We start from the raw sequence: 15,955 nt of genomic DNA, 5'->3' as shown, positions 1-15,955 counted from the left end.
CCTCACTGCTGTAGCCTCACACAAGCGCTTTCCTGCGTCTGTACTTGATTGTGAGGTGAAGTGGAGAGGACAATCATGTACTGACGCAGGAAAGCGCTTGCGTGAGGCTACAGCAGTGAGGCAGGCAACGTTCCAGAACATAAGGTAACCATTGGAGGCAGTGCAGCTTGTGCGTGTGTACGTAATCTCATGCTGAAGACGGTTGCAGATGCGGATACTTAAGGCACAAATTTTCCATAAACAATCATTCTTTATAATACCGAGGGCCTCAAAATAGTACCTGGTCTCTTGCAGTTGATATTTTGATAGTTTATCACTTTCTGAATGTTGCACTGCTTTCAGCTATATATAGCTGAAATTATCCGAAGCAATTAAGGAAAGACTTATAAACTATAACGAGTTTTACCTCATGCAAAGTTGTCATTTCTTTAATAAGACATTAGCTATTTATTCTGCGGCCCTCCAAGTACCTACAAATCCAAAATGTGGCCCTGCAAAGGGTTTGAGTTTGAGACCGCTGATGTATAACATAGCTAGGGTTACCAGATTTCATCAGCAAAAAATGAAGACACGTGACCCTGCCCTGTTCCGCCCTAAGCCCCGCCCCACTCTACTCTGTTCTGCTCCTTCCCCCCAGCCCAGCCCATTCTGCCCCTAGTCCCGCTCCCACATGAACTTTGCCTTTTCTTCCCCAAACTTGGAACCACATCTGGAGGGCTTCTGGGCATGCTCTGAGGCTCTCTGGATGTGGCCCAAAGCTCAGGACCTTCCAAAACTCAAACTGGGGGGATTTTGGAAATCCCCCCAGGCACCCAGACAGTCCTCTAAAAAGAGGTCATGTCCGAGTTTTCTCGGACATCTGATAACCCTAAACATAGCCAGTATTTCTTTGGGAAATACGGTACTACTTCCCCAGAGGACAGGATATGAGGTTCCATTTCTCGAACTATTCACCTTTTAATACAGGGCTGACTTGGTTCTCACCACTTTGCTTAGGGAGTTCATTCTGACACTGAAGGATGACCTGACACAATTATAATATTGTACCAGCCTCTTCCAGGGTTTCTAAAGTTAGTTTACATTTGGGTGTGTATTGATCAAATTAATGTAAATGGTCCAGAACGTAAACAAAGGAAAGTGAGAACGTTCCTGGTCTCAGAACAAGCTCAAAAAGCTGCTGCTATCTCTAACTGATTTAACATAAACATTTATAAAAGAAAGAGGGCAGCTGTACCTGCAGTACATCTCTAGGCTAGCTAGGGGATGTCTGCTCAGCTTACTAACAAATCTGAGGAGACAAATAATTCTAGCCACAAAAAGTTATCTTGATAACAGGGACATGCTTCTTCCTAGTATTTAAAAAAAATCACAAAAATGCTACAAGCCAGAGGTGGGCTGGCCTGGAGAGATATCAATTAATACAAAAGTGGAGAAAAAACCTCAAATATCATATATACTGACAGCAGTCCAAAAGGACTTCAAGCTGCCACACTGCTTGTCATTGGCATAAAAAAACTCCACCCAATTAAATATTTTATCTCAAAATGGGCAACCGCCCTCCACCTTGCACAGATGGAAAAAGGAAAAGTTTAACTTAGCTGAAGTTGAAGAATGGTCACAATGTCCACCAGCGTTCTAGTTGTTCAAAAGGAACGCAAGCCTCACTGCTTGAATTCACCAAACATTCTTCACAAGCCTCCAACAAGAGCCTTGTTTCAGCAAGCCACTTCCATCCTCAGTGCCTTAGCTATCAATTTAGATTGTAAATCCTTTGAAATAGGGACCCTTCTTCCTCTATCTAAACTATAATTCACCTTGAGCCTAGATTAGGAAATACAAACAAGTTTGCACGGGATTGGAAATGAGCAGATGTGGTCCTTCTTTACAACAGTGGGGACAGGGAAGAAACAGGAAACTACAGGCTGGTAAGCCTCACGTTGGTGGTAGGAAAAATGATGGGGTCACTGCTGAAGGAAACAATAGTTAATCTGAAGGGTTGCAGGATTCAAGGCAACATGGCTTCACCAAAGGAAAATTCTGCCAAACAAATATGATTGATTTCTTTGACCAGGTGACCAAGAACTAGATAAAGGATGTGTGCTAGAAGTAATCTACTTGGTTTTCAGCAGTCTTTGATACATTTCCTCAAAGAAGACTCTTGAATAAGCTGAAAAGACAACTTAGGACCAAAAGTGGTGAACTGGATTAGAAACTGGTTGACCAATAGGCAACAGAGGGTGGTGGTAAATGGAATTTGCTTATAGGAAAGGAAAGCGAGCAGTGGAGTAGCTTGGGGGTCATTGTCGGGGCCGTGTCTGATTAATATCTTTGTGAGAGACATTGCTGAAAGATTAGAAGGAAAAGTTTGCATATATAGCCAATAGAATAGAAACCATAAGAAGAGATCTCCAAAACTTAGAAGAATTGTCAAAGAGCTGGCAGTTAAACTTTAATGCAAAGAAGCAGAGTGATGCACTTGGGGAGCAGAAATGTAAAAGATATAAACAAGATAGGAGGATAGATTGATAAACACAACTCAGGAGAGAGACTTTGGGGTGATAGTGTCTGAGGATCTAATAATAATAATAATAATAACTTTATTTTTCTATACCGCCATAGTCAGGCGACTTCTAGGCGGTTTACATTATAAGAAGGCTGGACATTCAGCGAATAGCAAAAATCTTAATACAATACGATATCATAGATCCACTTACAATACAATACAGTGAGTCTAAATACAATAACATATAATACAGTCTAAATACAATCTCAAGGTGATAAAACAATGTGACAAGATGGTGGCCACAGGCAGAAGAATGCTGGGCTGCATAGAAAGGGGTATAACCAGCAGAAGAAAGGAGGCACTGATGCCAACAAGTTGTCGGAGAGGCCCCACTTGGAGGTTCAGTTTTGGAGGTCATATCTTGCTAAGGACGTAAAAAGACTTGAAGCAGTTCAGAGAAAAGCAGTGAAAATGATATGGTGTTTACACCACAAGACTAGAGTTGCCAAACCTCCTGTCTCCTTCCCCGAGGTCAAAGGGCCTCTGCACATACACGGACATCAACGCAATGATGTCACGTGCTGTGGTGAGCAACCTTTGCCTGCTAATAGTGGCCCAATCTAGCTAAAAATCTCAAATGCTGCACAAAGATACTTGAAAGTCACTGGTCTAATGGCAAGGCATTTAGGACCTCACAATACATCGGCCTCAGCTAAAAACACATGGTAGCTAATTTGGCACTGTACATGTCCAGAACACTAGAGGGAGCAGCTTTACTCCCTCACCTAAGACACCCACATACAGCACACTGCAGGAACTTTCCTGATTGACAGGAGACACTACAGGAATTGCCTGCACCTGAAGTTTTTGGGGAGGCGGGGCTGCAGGCGGGAAGAGAGAAGCAGGGACATTAACTGGAGACTGATTGGAGAAGAAAGGAAGTTAATCAACAAGGAAGCATTCCTGAGAGTAGCCAGGAGGTCAGGGCTTAGGTATAGCTCTGACAGAGATACTGCAATAGAAAAAAAAATCACACAGGCAGAAGCCAAGAAGGTAACTTATGATACAGGGTTCTCAGGGCTGAGGAGTCAGGCTGATATTGTCCCATCTGTGCCTAAGCAATTACAAGAGACGGGCACAGAAATTATAACCTCAGAGAGTTAATTATATTCACTTATGGAAGTGGAATTTTCCTGGGAGTCTATAAGACAGCAGCCTCAAGGATATGGACAAATATTGGTTGTTAAAGGCAAGTTAAAAGCTGTTCTTAGAGATTGAAAGAAAGTTTTGCTATTGTTTTCTTACTTATGTTGGTAACCAGAGTACATAGTGTCTGTCCTAAGAAGTTGTCTATTTTTCCTGCCAAGATTAAGAACTGATTGCTGGTTTTCACTGACTTTTACTTTGTTTGTTTTTTTGACCTGAGAGTGAAGGTGGGGGGAAGTGCACTAATCTAGATGTTGCTGCACCAGCACTCAAATGAACATTTGTTTTTTTCATTGTTGTGCTTTTACTACCTGTTTGAGCTGACGTTACTTCAAGCCTACAGGACTTACAGAAGAACTTAAAAACTTTAACAGAACTTATCTTTTGTGAATGCTGCATTTTGAACTTTTTGTTTTCTTTTTCCTCTGCGCTGAGCACACACAGGGCCAAAGCAAGGAAGCCTGAAGACAAGCTCAGCAATGTGGTGTCTGGTGTTGGCTAAAGCAAAGCTTACTGCCATTCTGACCAACTATTTGAAGCAATTTTGTCTTATTGTGTTTTGAAACCCTGTGATTTTTGAATTTTTGTTTCCTCCTTTACATTTTTGCAGTTTGGATGCTATTGGAAGAGCCACATATCTTTCTGAAGTTTATTTGCCTCACAATAAACTTGATTTTGTATCACTTGATGGAACTCTTGTTATGCTGGTGTTTTTGCCTCCGAGCAAGCTCGGTGTCCCGATACCTGGTGCGCCCTATCTGTCACTGGGAAAATTGCCACTTGCACCGTCGAGGCAGCTTTCACCATGATGTCATTGCGGCAATGTCTGCGCATGTGCAGAGGGCCTCCAGATGTGGCCCAGAGCTCGGAGACTTCCAAAACCAGGACAAACTGCTGGGTTTTAGATATCCCTCCGTAGGGTTAACATATGGCTCCAGAAAAAGGAGGACGGATTGCGAAATCCAGGTTTTACTTCCGTTGCTTTCAATAGAAGTAAAGCCCGGATGTCTGAATCTGTCCTCCTTTTTCTGGAACCATCTGGTAATCCTACCTCCAGGCACCCGGACAGTCCTCTAAAAAGAGGACATGTCCGGGTTTTCCTTAATGTCTGGTAACCCTACACAAGACATGATGACCTGAACATGTACACAATGGAGGAAAGAAGAAAGAGGGGTGATATGATACAGACATTCAAATATTTGAGAAGTATTAGTATACAGACCTTTTCCTGAGGAGGGAAGGTGGTCGAATTGAGGTTATGAATTTAGATTACAGGGGAGGGCTAACTCAGAAACAATGTCAGGAAGAAGTTGATGTTTTTTTTTTCAGAGAGAGGTTGGTGATAGAGACAAAAACAGTGACAGAGTTCAAAAATGCATGGAATAGACACAAGGGATCCCTATGTAGCTCCTCAGTATGTGTCATGTTAGGATAAAAACTTGTATTGAAAAATCTTGTACTGTAACTATGGCAAATTGTAACCTGTAACCCGTTCTGAGCTTGTGGGGGAGAATGGGATAGAAAACGAATTAAATAAATAGAAAAAGGATGGTATCAAATCAAAACTATCATTTTGTTTATTATGCACAGGAGTGGTGCTTGCATGCAGCTCCAGCAGTGGGGAAGTGAAGCCGATGCCAGATAGACTTCTCCAGTCTGTGCCCCATATATGGCAAGACAGATCAGGAGGGGCTGGAGGTGGTTTTGACAGCATCGCAGCAGCTGGGAAGTAAGGCCAGTGCAGGGCAGACTTGTCTTTTGTTCGCGTGCACAGTGGAGTGATTTTCAGGTTTGCTTTTCATAGGAGCGGGGGGGGGGGGGGGGGGGGGGGTTTCCTGTTTGTTCATCCACATTTGTGCAATTTACATCAATCTGGACCCCTGAGGAAGGCGTATCCGCTGAAACACGGACCATGTTGGATCCTGTTACACCGCAACATATGTGGATGTGTATTTTATAATCTTGGAATAATATACCAATAAAGTAGCATCGAGAACATCGGTCTCCACAGTCTCTTTCTGTTCTCTGGACTCTTTACTGTGGAGTAACTGGGTCGGCCTTCCTCCCTCCCTTTTGTTGCAGACCCTTTATTTATTTTATTTATTTTTTTAACAATCTGAGCTCTAATGGCAAGGATGGATCAGAAGCAAGTATGTGTATTTTATGCCCCATTCATATCATCTGCATACAGGTTTTGCATATCTCAAGGGAAGGGGAAGATATCCTGTAATGGAACCTACCAAGTAAAATATAATAATATACTGGTTTATTGGTTCAATGTTGCCTTGATTATAAATGTGACTGTTGAGCAGGCTGGATGGACCTTGCAAGTCTTTACCTGCCATCATGTACCATGTTCAGGAAATAATAAAAGGGATTGTATTTGTGAAAGAGGTCTTTGATTTCCCACCCCCGCTGAGATCCGAGCACCATGGGGGAAGTTCTGAGACAGCAGAAGTTTGCATTGCATGGTGTTTGAAGCCCATGCCACAGGACAGAGAGTGCCTGCAGTGTGTTCCCGACTGGGAACAAGTAGGAGTGCTTGGGGGAGACAACATCCAGGTAAGGGTAGTAGGAGCAGGAGTGTCTCGCTTCAGGCAGGACATTCATTGTGCCAGTAAAAGTCCCCTGTCTAGGACTGGGCAAAATCGTTGAAGACTTTGAGAAGAAAGACTCTGGAATGTCAGGGAATGGGATGGCTCTTCCCACATGCTGTTTCCTGACGCTCCAGTGGAGTATACTGAAGCTGGACTGGAATGAGACTTTCTCTTTTTGTGCTTTGATACCATTGGGGATTACGCTGAAAAATGAACTGAGCATATGGAAAGTTTGAATTGTACAGTATACAACGCGTTACAAGTTATGAATTATATATACCAAATTCCTGTTAGTAAAGCAAGCTGAAGTTAAACACAGAGATTGCTGGCTGTTTATTTGGCGAGAGTGAATCAGAGTGTGCCTGGACATGAGTACCCTTCAGCCTACTAGGCTTTAACCCAGCCTTAGCCTACATCATTCTCAAAAAAACCCTGATCTGGGTACCCTACCCAAAGAGCTTAGCTGAAGCCCAGGACATTTTGAGCAAGAGCAGGGTTACACTTGCAACTTAGTCAAACATAATCCAATCCTTAAGTAATCACATTATTATGGCTATACACTGCTTTGAATGGATGTAATCTTGGTATGTATGCAGTGGGTCTTTTCTGTCACCAATGCAGTTCCTTAAATTTATTTTGTAAACCGCCCTGATCTGAGAAGGCTGAGCAGCATTTCAAGCTTTTAAAATACAACATACCGGAAATCATCAAGTGTCATCTGTCCCAACCAAGGCCTCGTGTTTTAATGCAAAGCTTTCCTATTTGTTCTTTCCCCATTTCCTGGAACAGATTGTAACCTCCCATATGTCTGTACAGTGCTGAGTCCACCTGCCAGCACTATGCAAAATGACAAATCACCATTGTAAGGGAACTGATGGGTAAATGAATACTAAATCTAAGCAGCTTAAAACTGTTTTTATTTTTTCAAAATATGCCATTTTATTAGACTACGTGGATAAAAATGAGCAAACCATATAAAGGTAGGACTGCTCTGACCAGATCATCAGCCTGGGAGCAGAGAGGTCAAACCTCTTGCTTTGAACATGTCATCTGGCCATTTCTATTCTATAACATAATTTCTAAGTTTATTAATGACTTAATATATCATTTAAGAGCAAACTAGTAAAGTGGTTTATATTATAATAAAACTGTACACATAGAAAGAACTACAGTGGCATATGAAAGAGAAAGAAAAGAAACAGCAATATCAAAAAAATCACCCATAAACGAGAAAAACAAAACTGCCAACTGAACACTTCTGGGCAACTAAGTGGCACAAGGCCTCTAGAAGTTATACACCTTATTTAAGTTTAGCATTAAAGCCTAATAAGGAATTTTCTAAATGCATGTCCAGAGGAAGCGAGTTCCACAATACAGGACCTTGCACACTAAGGGCCTGTTTTACAAAGCTGCACTAGCGGCTGCAGTGCGGTAACAGCTCCAAAGCCCATAGAGATTTAAAGAGCTTCGGGGCTGTTGCCGCGCGGCAGCCGCCAGCGCGGCTTTGTAAAACAGGCCCTAAAAATCTTTCTTCTAATTGATGAAAGGTAAAGTGTGCAACATGTAGGTTAACTGTAGGAAGTGTCCTTGTGAAGAATGCAGAGTCCTGGTAGAATTATAAGGTGCCAGAAACTGAAAGAGATATTCAGGCTGACCACAACGCAAGACCTTAAAGACCAATACTAGCAATTTGAAAGAGATCTGATCTGATTTATTTATTTATTCATTCATTCAGTTTTCTATACCGTTCTCCCCAGGGAGCTCAGAACAGGAGGAGATGCTGCCTCTGAGGAACGAGGTAATGACCTCAGGCTGCTGCTTTTAAAGACTCACTGTGAAGGCCTGCCTAGTATTTCAGGCATCAATCGAGGACTCGGGAAACTTGCATCACGCACAAGTTTAAAAAAAAAAATCTGTAACTTATAACCCCTCCCTCCTGCTTTGTAAGCATGCAGTATCAACCCTCGCTCTTGATTATTCCATGTATTCATTTCAGATACTGCATTAGACTGTTTACAAAAAAAATAATGCATTTATAAAATAATATTAACAATTCATATAAGGGTCCTTTTAAGGTGCACTAACCGATTTAGCCATGTTAAATGCTAAGGCACCCATAGAATATAATGGATGCCTTAGCATTTAGCATGTGCTAATCTTTAGCATATGCTAAATCAGTTAGTGCACCTTAATAAAAGAACCCCATAGTGTTCACAATTACATAAAATCAACTTACTTTTCAAATCATTTATCTGATGCAGTCATAGCATTAGTAAAGAACATACTCATGGTTCCACTTTATACTGACAGAAGGTTTTCCACTCCCTCAGATTACCCAGAAATCAAACGGGAAGAATCCTGCTCATCTCCTTATATGGCTCTACAGCATGCTTCAAATGTGTAACTATATCTGTGTTTAAAAAGGAACGTGGCATGCTTTTTACACATTATCACACTTTCAAAATGCTCTTTGACAAAGAAAATTAATTTTCCTGTTTACTTTGAAGTTTTGGCATAAAGCAGTTAAAGGAGAGAGGAATTTATTTTTAAATGTGCGGTCTCTTTTCAAAGGCAGCTGTTCCAGCCAAAGGCAACCAGCAATGTTTATCAAGAAGATGCAGGCAGCCCAGTGGACAAAGCAGTTTGTGATTAAATGGAAAGTTATGCAGGAAAGAAACTACTCCAGAACAATGTAAATTGAGAGCTGGACACATCAGGGTGTATGTTTCAAGAGTTAAGAGGGCGAGAGAAAGATCTAATCGGAGTTTTTCTTTTGCAAACATTTTATGCATCCTGCTGAAATAAATTAACTACGGTAACTAATTACTCTATTCTTCTAAAGCAAGGGAAATGAGAGGATACATTTTTTTACTTCTATTTCATTTTTTAGCTCATCTATGATGTCTGTTCAAAAAGTTCCAGGACTGATTTTATAAAAATGTATTAAACAATCTTATAACTTATTCCATTGGGTCCGCTTCAAAGTACTCCCATTCCCTACATATACAGTACACTTTTCCCAACATCATTTCCACTTCTGGAAGCAGTCCTTAACTGCATCTTCAGGAATCGCCAGAAGTTGCTGCATTGAATTTTGCTTTATGTCTTCAATGGTGTCGAATCGTTTTCCTTTCAGCGTGGATTTAAGTTTAGGAAACAAGAAGACGTCGGCAGGGGCCAAATCAGGAGAGTAAGGTGGCTGGGAAAGAACTGTCATCATGTTTTTTTGTGCAAAATTTGTGAATTTTGATGGCAGTGTGAGCGGGCGCATTGTCATGATGAAGGAATCATGACTGCTCCCTTCAAAGTTCGGGACGCTTCCTCCTGATTCTCTCACAGAGTCGTTTTAACACTTTCAGATAGTCATTTTGGTTGACAGTTTGTCTTTGTGGTAGAAATTCATAGTGAACAATGCTGTGAATTTAAAAAAAACTGTTAGCATTACTTTGACGTTCGACCAAACTTGCCAAGCTTTTTTCGGTCTTGGCAATGTTTTGGTTCTCCATTGAGATAATTGAGCTTTGGTTTCCATGTCATAACCGTAGACCCATGTCTCATCACCAGTTATCACTTTATCAAGAAATGTTTCATCTTCATTTGCCTGCTCAAGAAGATTCTGATAGATCATGACGTAGTTGTTCTTCTGGTCATCGATCATCAACTATGGAACAAACTTTGCAGCAAAATGAGACATCCCCAACTTCTCTGTTTGAATGCTGTAGCATGAACTAATGGAGATGTTGCATTCCACTGCCAATTCTTTAACAGTTAATCGCTGATTAGTGTGTACAAGAACCCTCACTTGATCAACATGATCATCATCAGATGACGTTGATGGTCTTCCAGTGTGTGAATCGTCTTCCACCAATTCACGACCATTTTTGAAGCATGAATACCATTCAAAACATCTTCCATGACTCAAGACATGTTCCCCATAAGCCACTTTCAACATTTCATAAGTTTCTGTAGCAGTCTTACCCAATTTTAAACAGAACTTTATGCTGTAGCGTTGTTTATTGAGGTTGCAAATGATGAAAAATAGCCGATCACAAAAACACACTTTCACAAAAACTACTGTCGCTCGGAGATGAAAACAGGTATCAACAAATGGAAAAAAGGAGGTTACTTATGAGGTTTCAAGCTACTAAATGCTGCCTGGTGCATTTTAAAAGAACTTACTGTTGGCACGCAATTCAAACTGTCCTGGAACATTTTGAACAGACCTCATACATTGTAGTTCTAGGAAGCAAATAACTATATGTTTATAACATGTATATGAATACTTGACTTCAAAGAGCAGTAGGTTCACCATTGGCTCTATTCAGGGCTGGTTTAACCATTAGGCAAACTAGCAATTTACCTAGATTGCCATCCACTTAGAGAATGGCAAACAAAAACAAACAAACAAAACAGACCCTGACAGCCCAATAACTCGAAGAAACATCAGATCATACTTGAAACTATAAGGAAGGTGGGCAATTTTCAAATAACTCACCCAGATAAACGGCTTTTGGCATTTGCCTTGCTTTTGTATGAGTGTGTGCATAGAAGTGTAATATTAAGAAGTATGATGTCCAAGTCTGTTTTACAGGACTGTTCTCAGAGGCATGGTTTATCATTGTGTTTAATTATTTAAAAAATCAGAAGGAAGGGCAGCTGAAAATGACTTGAGGAGAAGGGGGTGGGGACAAGGCTGAAGGGTCACCTACAACTAGAGAATGACATGGGGACAAATTTTTCCCTGCATAGGGGGGCAAATTTTTCACTGCATCCCGGTGAGTTCTTTTCCTGTCCCTGCAAGTTCTGTCCTCATCTGCACAAGTCTCAAACACTTTATCATAAGTGTTCAAGGCTTGTGCAGTTAGGGCAGAGCTTACAGGAATGGGGCAAGAGCAGGGACAGGAACAAAACTTGTGGGGATGGGGAAAAATTTGTCCCCGTGTCATTCTCTACCTACAACACCTAATATCCTTGGCACCAGACTCTGTCTCTATTTCAGCAAACCTCCAAATGTGTCTGGAACTGCACTGAAACTCCTAGCAACAGTGATAACAGAGAGCCCATAGGTAAAACCCAAAATTTAATGAGTATGGTCTGGTCAGATTTATTTTTCCTTATCTCCCTATTCTTGATTAGTGTGAGGTTTATTACAAAACTTAGTAATAAGACATCAACAGGAGCGTGTGGATAGATCAGCCGCTGTTGTTTAGAATACAGTCTCGGAGTGGTGAATGAATGGGGATAGGGTCTGCCCCCTTTGGTTCTAGTGATAGTAAATAACTTCAGGGAAGAATTAAATTATTGGTGATCTTAGGCCAGCATATCGCAAACTGTGTGCCTCCTGAAATTCCAAGTGTGCCATGGATCACAGAGGAGGAAGAAAAGCGCCGGCCAGCTGACTTGCCTCTTGCCGCGTATCTCCCTGGACTCCTGCCTTCCATGTCTTCTACGCACCCCCAGAAAAGCAGCGGCAGCTCAGTTTGCTTTTACCTTGGCCACAGAGCTGCCACGAGGATTAATTTAGACGTGGTTTTCATCAACAGCCTCGGGGCCTTTGCTAGGCAGGCCCATTTCAATGATGCAACTTCCTCTTTCGAGGTAGGGGAAATTATTTTCTTTTCAATTGAAATGTATCAGTTTTGAGAATTTATATCTGCTGTGTATATTGTGTATATATGATAAATGAATGGAAAAAATTGCATTACAATTAGTAAAGGGGGCAGGATCTGGGGAAGAGCTTGGGTGGGTCTAGGATGGAGCTTGGGAGGTCTGTGGTTGGGGGTACTCAGTTGATATTTGTTAAACTTCCCTGCTGACACCCTACTGGCATTTCAGGGCCTGTCTGGAGGGCCTCTGCGCATGTGTGAATGTCAACATGATGATGTCACGCATGCACGTGATGTCATCACAGCAATGTCCGTGTACTTCTGGGTGCCTCGGGCCGTGGCCACTATCTTTAGTGTGCTCCGGCTCGAGAAAGTTTGAGAGACACTGCCTTAGGCAAACAACAAAAATATAAATACATTTTAAGCCCGCACAAGTGTGTGAATGCCACTACAAAAGCCTCTACTTCTAATTATATCACATTCATATAGGAGTTAAAAAAATATCTATGAAACTGTGATATCAGAAATCAATCCCTATCAAAAAATGTGACTGCAAAATTTCAATACAACTATACAATAAGTGCCAGACCAACAACTGAAAAAAAATGCATTTCCGTTGTTGGGTACAGTATTTTCAGGAAAAAGCTAAAGTATGGGAGGAAAAGTCTCAGAATTCAGTTCAGGAATTCTCTCGGTTTGAGGACCAATGGAAGTGAGCTTGAAAGCTGACATCAACCTTCTAGGTCCCAAATGCCCTGAAATAGCTTTTTTGGTGAAACACTGTCAACCCTCAGTGGGACCATTTGGTTTTCAACAGCTCCTTTTAAAATGATTGGATACAAGTTTTCTGCAGATAAGTCTTTACCATTTAACATAATGAAGAAGTGATATACAGCATAATTGTTGAAATTAGTATTTTATTCAATAAAGGTTTTGAAACCATTACATCAGCTAAGGTTTTTTGATGGATGGGAGGATTTTTTGTTAATGAGGTATTCCTGATAAGTCTGAGAGAATTTATGTATTTCTAGACTGGGCTCTGAGGCTTTTCCTCCCATTCTTTAGCTTTTTCCTGATCATACTGTATCCAACAACTGATGCGCATTTTTCAGTTGCTGGTTTGGCACTTATTGCATAGTTGTATCAGAATGTTGCATTAAGATTTTTTGTTGGGGGTTTAAAAATACCTCCAGAGTAGACCCCCAACAAGAACTTTCTTCAGCCTCTAACAAGCCTAGTATCTGTTTGGCTGCTCACTGCTTCCTATGCTATGGGGTTTTAGACCCTAGTGGGCCCAAGGGGGCCAGAGCCAATAGCTCTAGAGGTGCACAATGCCATCCGATGGCATGGGTGGCAGATACAATGACATCTCTCATTCTATGTGTGAGAGCAGAATCATTTGCTTTCTGGATAGGACCCAACAGGGCCCTAGGCATATGCCTAGTTTGCCTATGCCTTCATCCTATCCTAGATATGCTTGGGGGTGGAAGTGGGAAGGACAGGCAGCAAGCCAGATGTATCCAAATGTTGGAGAAAGCCACATGTTTAGCCAGCTGGTTCCCAAGTTTCAGTGCAGGCTGCCAATACCACATACTTACAATAATTAATACAAACAAATCCACCAAATACCATTAATATTAGCTCTGTCTCTACACTGCATACCTATATTTAAACAAAACCCAGATACATTAATGATGTCATGTAATTTACATGAATTTTACATGCTGTCATTGTGTTATCAATTTGTTGATATTTTGACCTACAAATAAAAGCTGAATAAAGTGAAAAAGTATCTTTTTAGGGATCTCATCTAAAGTATTTGCTACTGTTTTCCAAAGTTCTTCCTTTATCCAAGCCATGCAGAATGAGCCAATGATCTTGCTGTTCCAATATAGCTAAATATGGTTTTAATATTTTCTTTCTTTTGGGGGGAGGGGTGGACGTAGCAAGTAAACTTCAAGGTATAACATTATGTTGCCCTTATTGACTGAAAACACAGTTACACACCTGGATTCCACCCAAGTTCCTCTTTGGGATTCTTCCTACAAGTTTCCGCCTATGCATTTTTCAGAAAGGTCAAACTACTGATAAATTCAAGGTGAACAGTTGCGATTAATGGACTTTTGACTCCTTCATAGCTAAAAATTAACGTACCCTATTTTCCAAGACACTGAGCATAATGTGAATCTCTCCTTTGGTCAGGGTTGGCAATAAGATATATTTTAACAAGAACTATTCTTACCTTTATAAATGATGGAAACGATTGGATCAGGTTTGCCCAATTTGTTCTTAGGAATGTTAGTAGCGGATTCCACAATAATCCGGAGCATGGTTGCAGAAGGTGGAGGTGCTGGCCGGAGAGCAGGAGAGCACGGCTGACTGCCGAGAAGGTGCAGGGCGAATATCAAGACAGCCAAAGTTGCAAGCTCCGATCCACGAACTGCTCCCGGCGCCCTCTACAGGCAGCAGTAGGGTGCTGCAGGCTTTAGGATTACCAGAGTTGAAAGCCGACACCTAGAGCTCTTAGATCACCACGTCCCGGCACTCAACAAGTCTCAGCTAGCATGCAACTCCCTAAACCCGCAATAATGCGAACCCTAAAGCTACGGAGTAGACAGAGAAGAGTTTCTAGTTTATTGCAAAACTGCAACAAAGTTGTTGGAAGCATTTGCATTTGAAGAGAAAGGCTATTTTTTTTTTTGTTTTAAATATATTATTGAATCAAAGGAAAACATGATAAAAACCTGTGCTGTGGTTTTTAACATCACACTGTAGATACATGTTTGAGCTATGTAGCGGACACACCTATGTTACCTGGTAGGTTTAAGAGAATGAAAGCACTCTTCCCCTCCAATTGCCTCAAGTGGAGGTGTAACAGGAATCTATCTCCTCTATGTTCTTATAAGAATAGTCTTACTAGACCAATGGTCCATCTAGTCCAGTATCTCGTCTTTACAATGGCCAATCCAAGCCACAATTACCTGGCAAAAATCCAAATAGTAGCAGCATTCCATGCCACTGATCCAGGGCAAGCAGTGGCTTCTCCCATGTCTGTCTCAACAACAGTTTATGGACTTTTCATCCAGGAACTTGTCCAAAACTTTTTTAAAACCAGTTGCATGAACCACATCCTATGGCAATGCATTCCAGAGCTTTAACTATTCTCTGAGTGAAAAAAATATTCCCTCCTTTTAGTTTTAAAAGTATCTCCCTGTAACTTCATCCAGTGTTCCCTAGTCTTTGTAATTTTTGATGGAGTAAAAAAATGTATCCACTTGTACCCATTCTATACCACTCAGGATTTTGTAGACTTTCATCAAATCTTTCCTCAGCCATCTCTTTTCCAACTGAAGAGCCCTAACCTCTTTAGTCTTTCCTCATACAAGAAGAGTTCCATCCCCTTTATCATCTTAGTCACTCTTTGCACCTTTTCTAGTTCCATTATATCTTTTTTGAGATAAGGCAACCAGAACTGAACGCAGTACTTAAGGTAAAGTCCCACAGTGATACAGAAGCATTATAACATTGATACAGTGATACAGAAGCATTATAACATTCTTAGTCTTGTTCACCATCCCTTTTCTAATAATTACTCACATCTTTGATTTTTTGGCTGCTGTCACACATTGGGCAGAAAGTTTCAGTGTATTGTCTACAGCAGGGCTGCCCAAGTCCAGTCCTCGAGATATACTGGCAGGCCAGGTTTTCAGGATATCCACAATGAATATGCATGAGAGAGATTTGCCTGCACTGCCTTCATGGTATGCAAATCTCTCTCATGCATGTTCATTGTGAATATCCTGAAAACCTGGTCTGCTAGTAGATCTCGAGGACTGGACTTGGGCAGCCCTGGTCTACAGTGATATCCAGATCTTTTTATTGGATGCTGACCCCCTTAGGTGGACCCTAGCATCTGGTAACTATGATTTGGGTGGGGTTCTGGCCCAAGGCACCAAACACCAGAACCTGTGATATTGGCCCATAGGTTAAGCTGGGCCAGATGCAGAAGCTGGAAAGAAGTTGACTTTGAATTTCTCCAAGCT

At 41.3% G+C, this 15,955-nt stretch overlaps 1 protein-coding gene across 7 annotated transcripts in view; it reads right to left on the bottom strand.

Annotated features, from left to right (window-relative positions):
* MYOF (myoferlin) overlaps positions 1-14,311 on the bottom strand; it is a 278,291-nt gene extending 263,980 nt beyond the window's left edge. For 4 of the 7 annotated variants that reach the window (XM_033940691.1, XM_033940693.1, XM_033940692.1 and 1 more), the window contains exon 1: positions 14,155-14,311. In XM_033940691.1, the coding sequence (XP_033796582.1) occupies positions 14,155-14,242 (88 nt within the window). In that variant the 5' untranslated portion in view covers positions 14,243-14,311. The remainder of the gene's footprint in view (positions 1-14,154) is intronic. The other 3 variants (XM_033940695.1, XM_033940696.1, XM_033940697.1) reach the window with 1 other exon arrangement.
* Between the last annotated feature and the right edge of the window lie 1,644 nt (positions 14,312-15,955).

Source organism: Geotrypetes seraphini, chromosome 4 (genome assembly GCF_902459505.1).
Source record: "Geotrypetes seraphini chromosome 4, aGeoSer1.1, whole genome shotgun sequence".
Classification (NCBI taxonomy): Eukaryota; Metazoa; Chordata; class Amphibia; order Gymnophiona; family Dermophiidae; genus Geotrypetes; species Geotrypetes seraphini.
The sequence above is the reverse complement of the archived record's forward strand: the minus strand, read 5'-3'. Positions and strand labels throughout refer to the sequence as shown.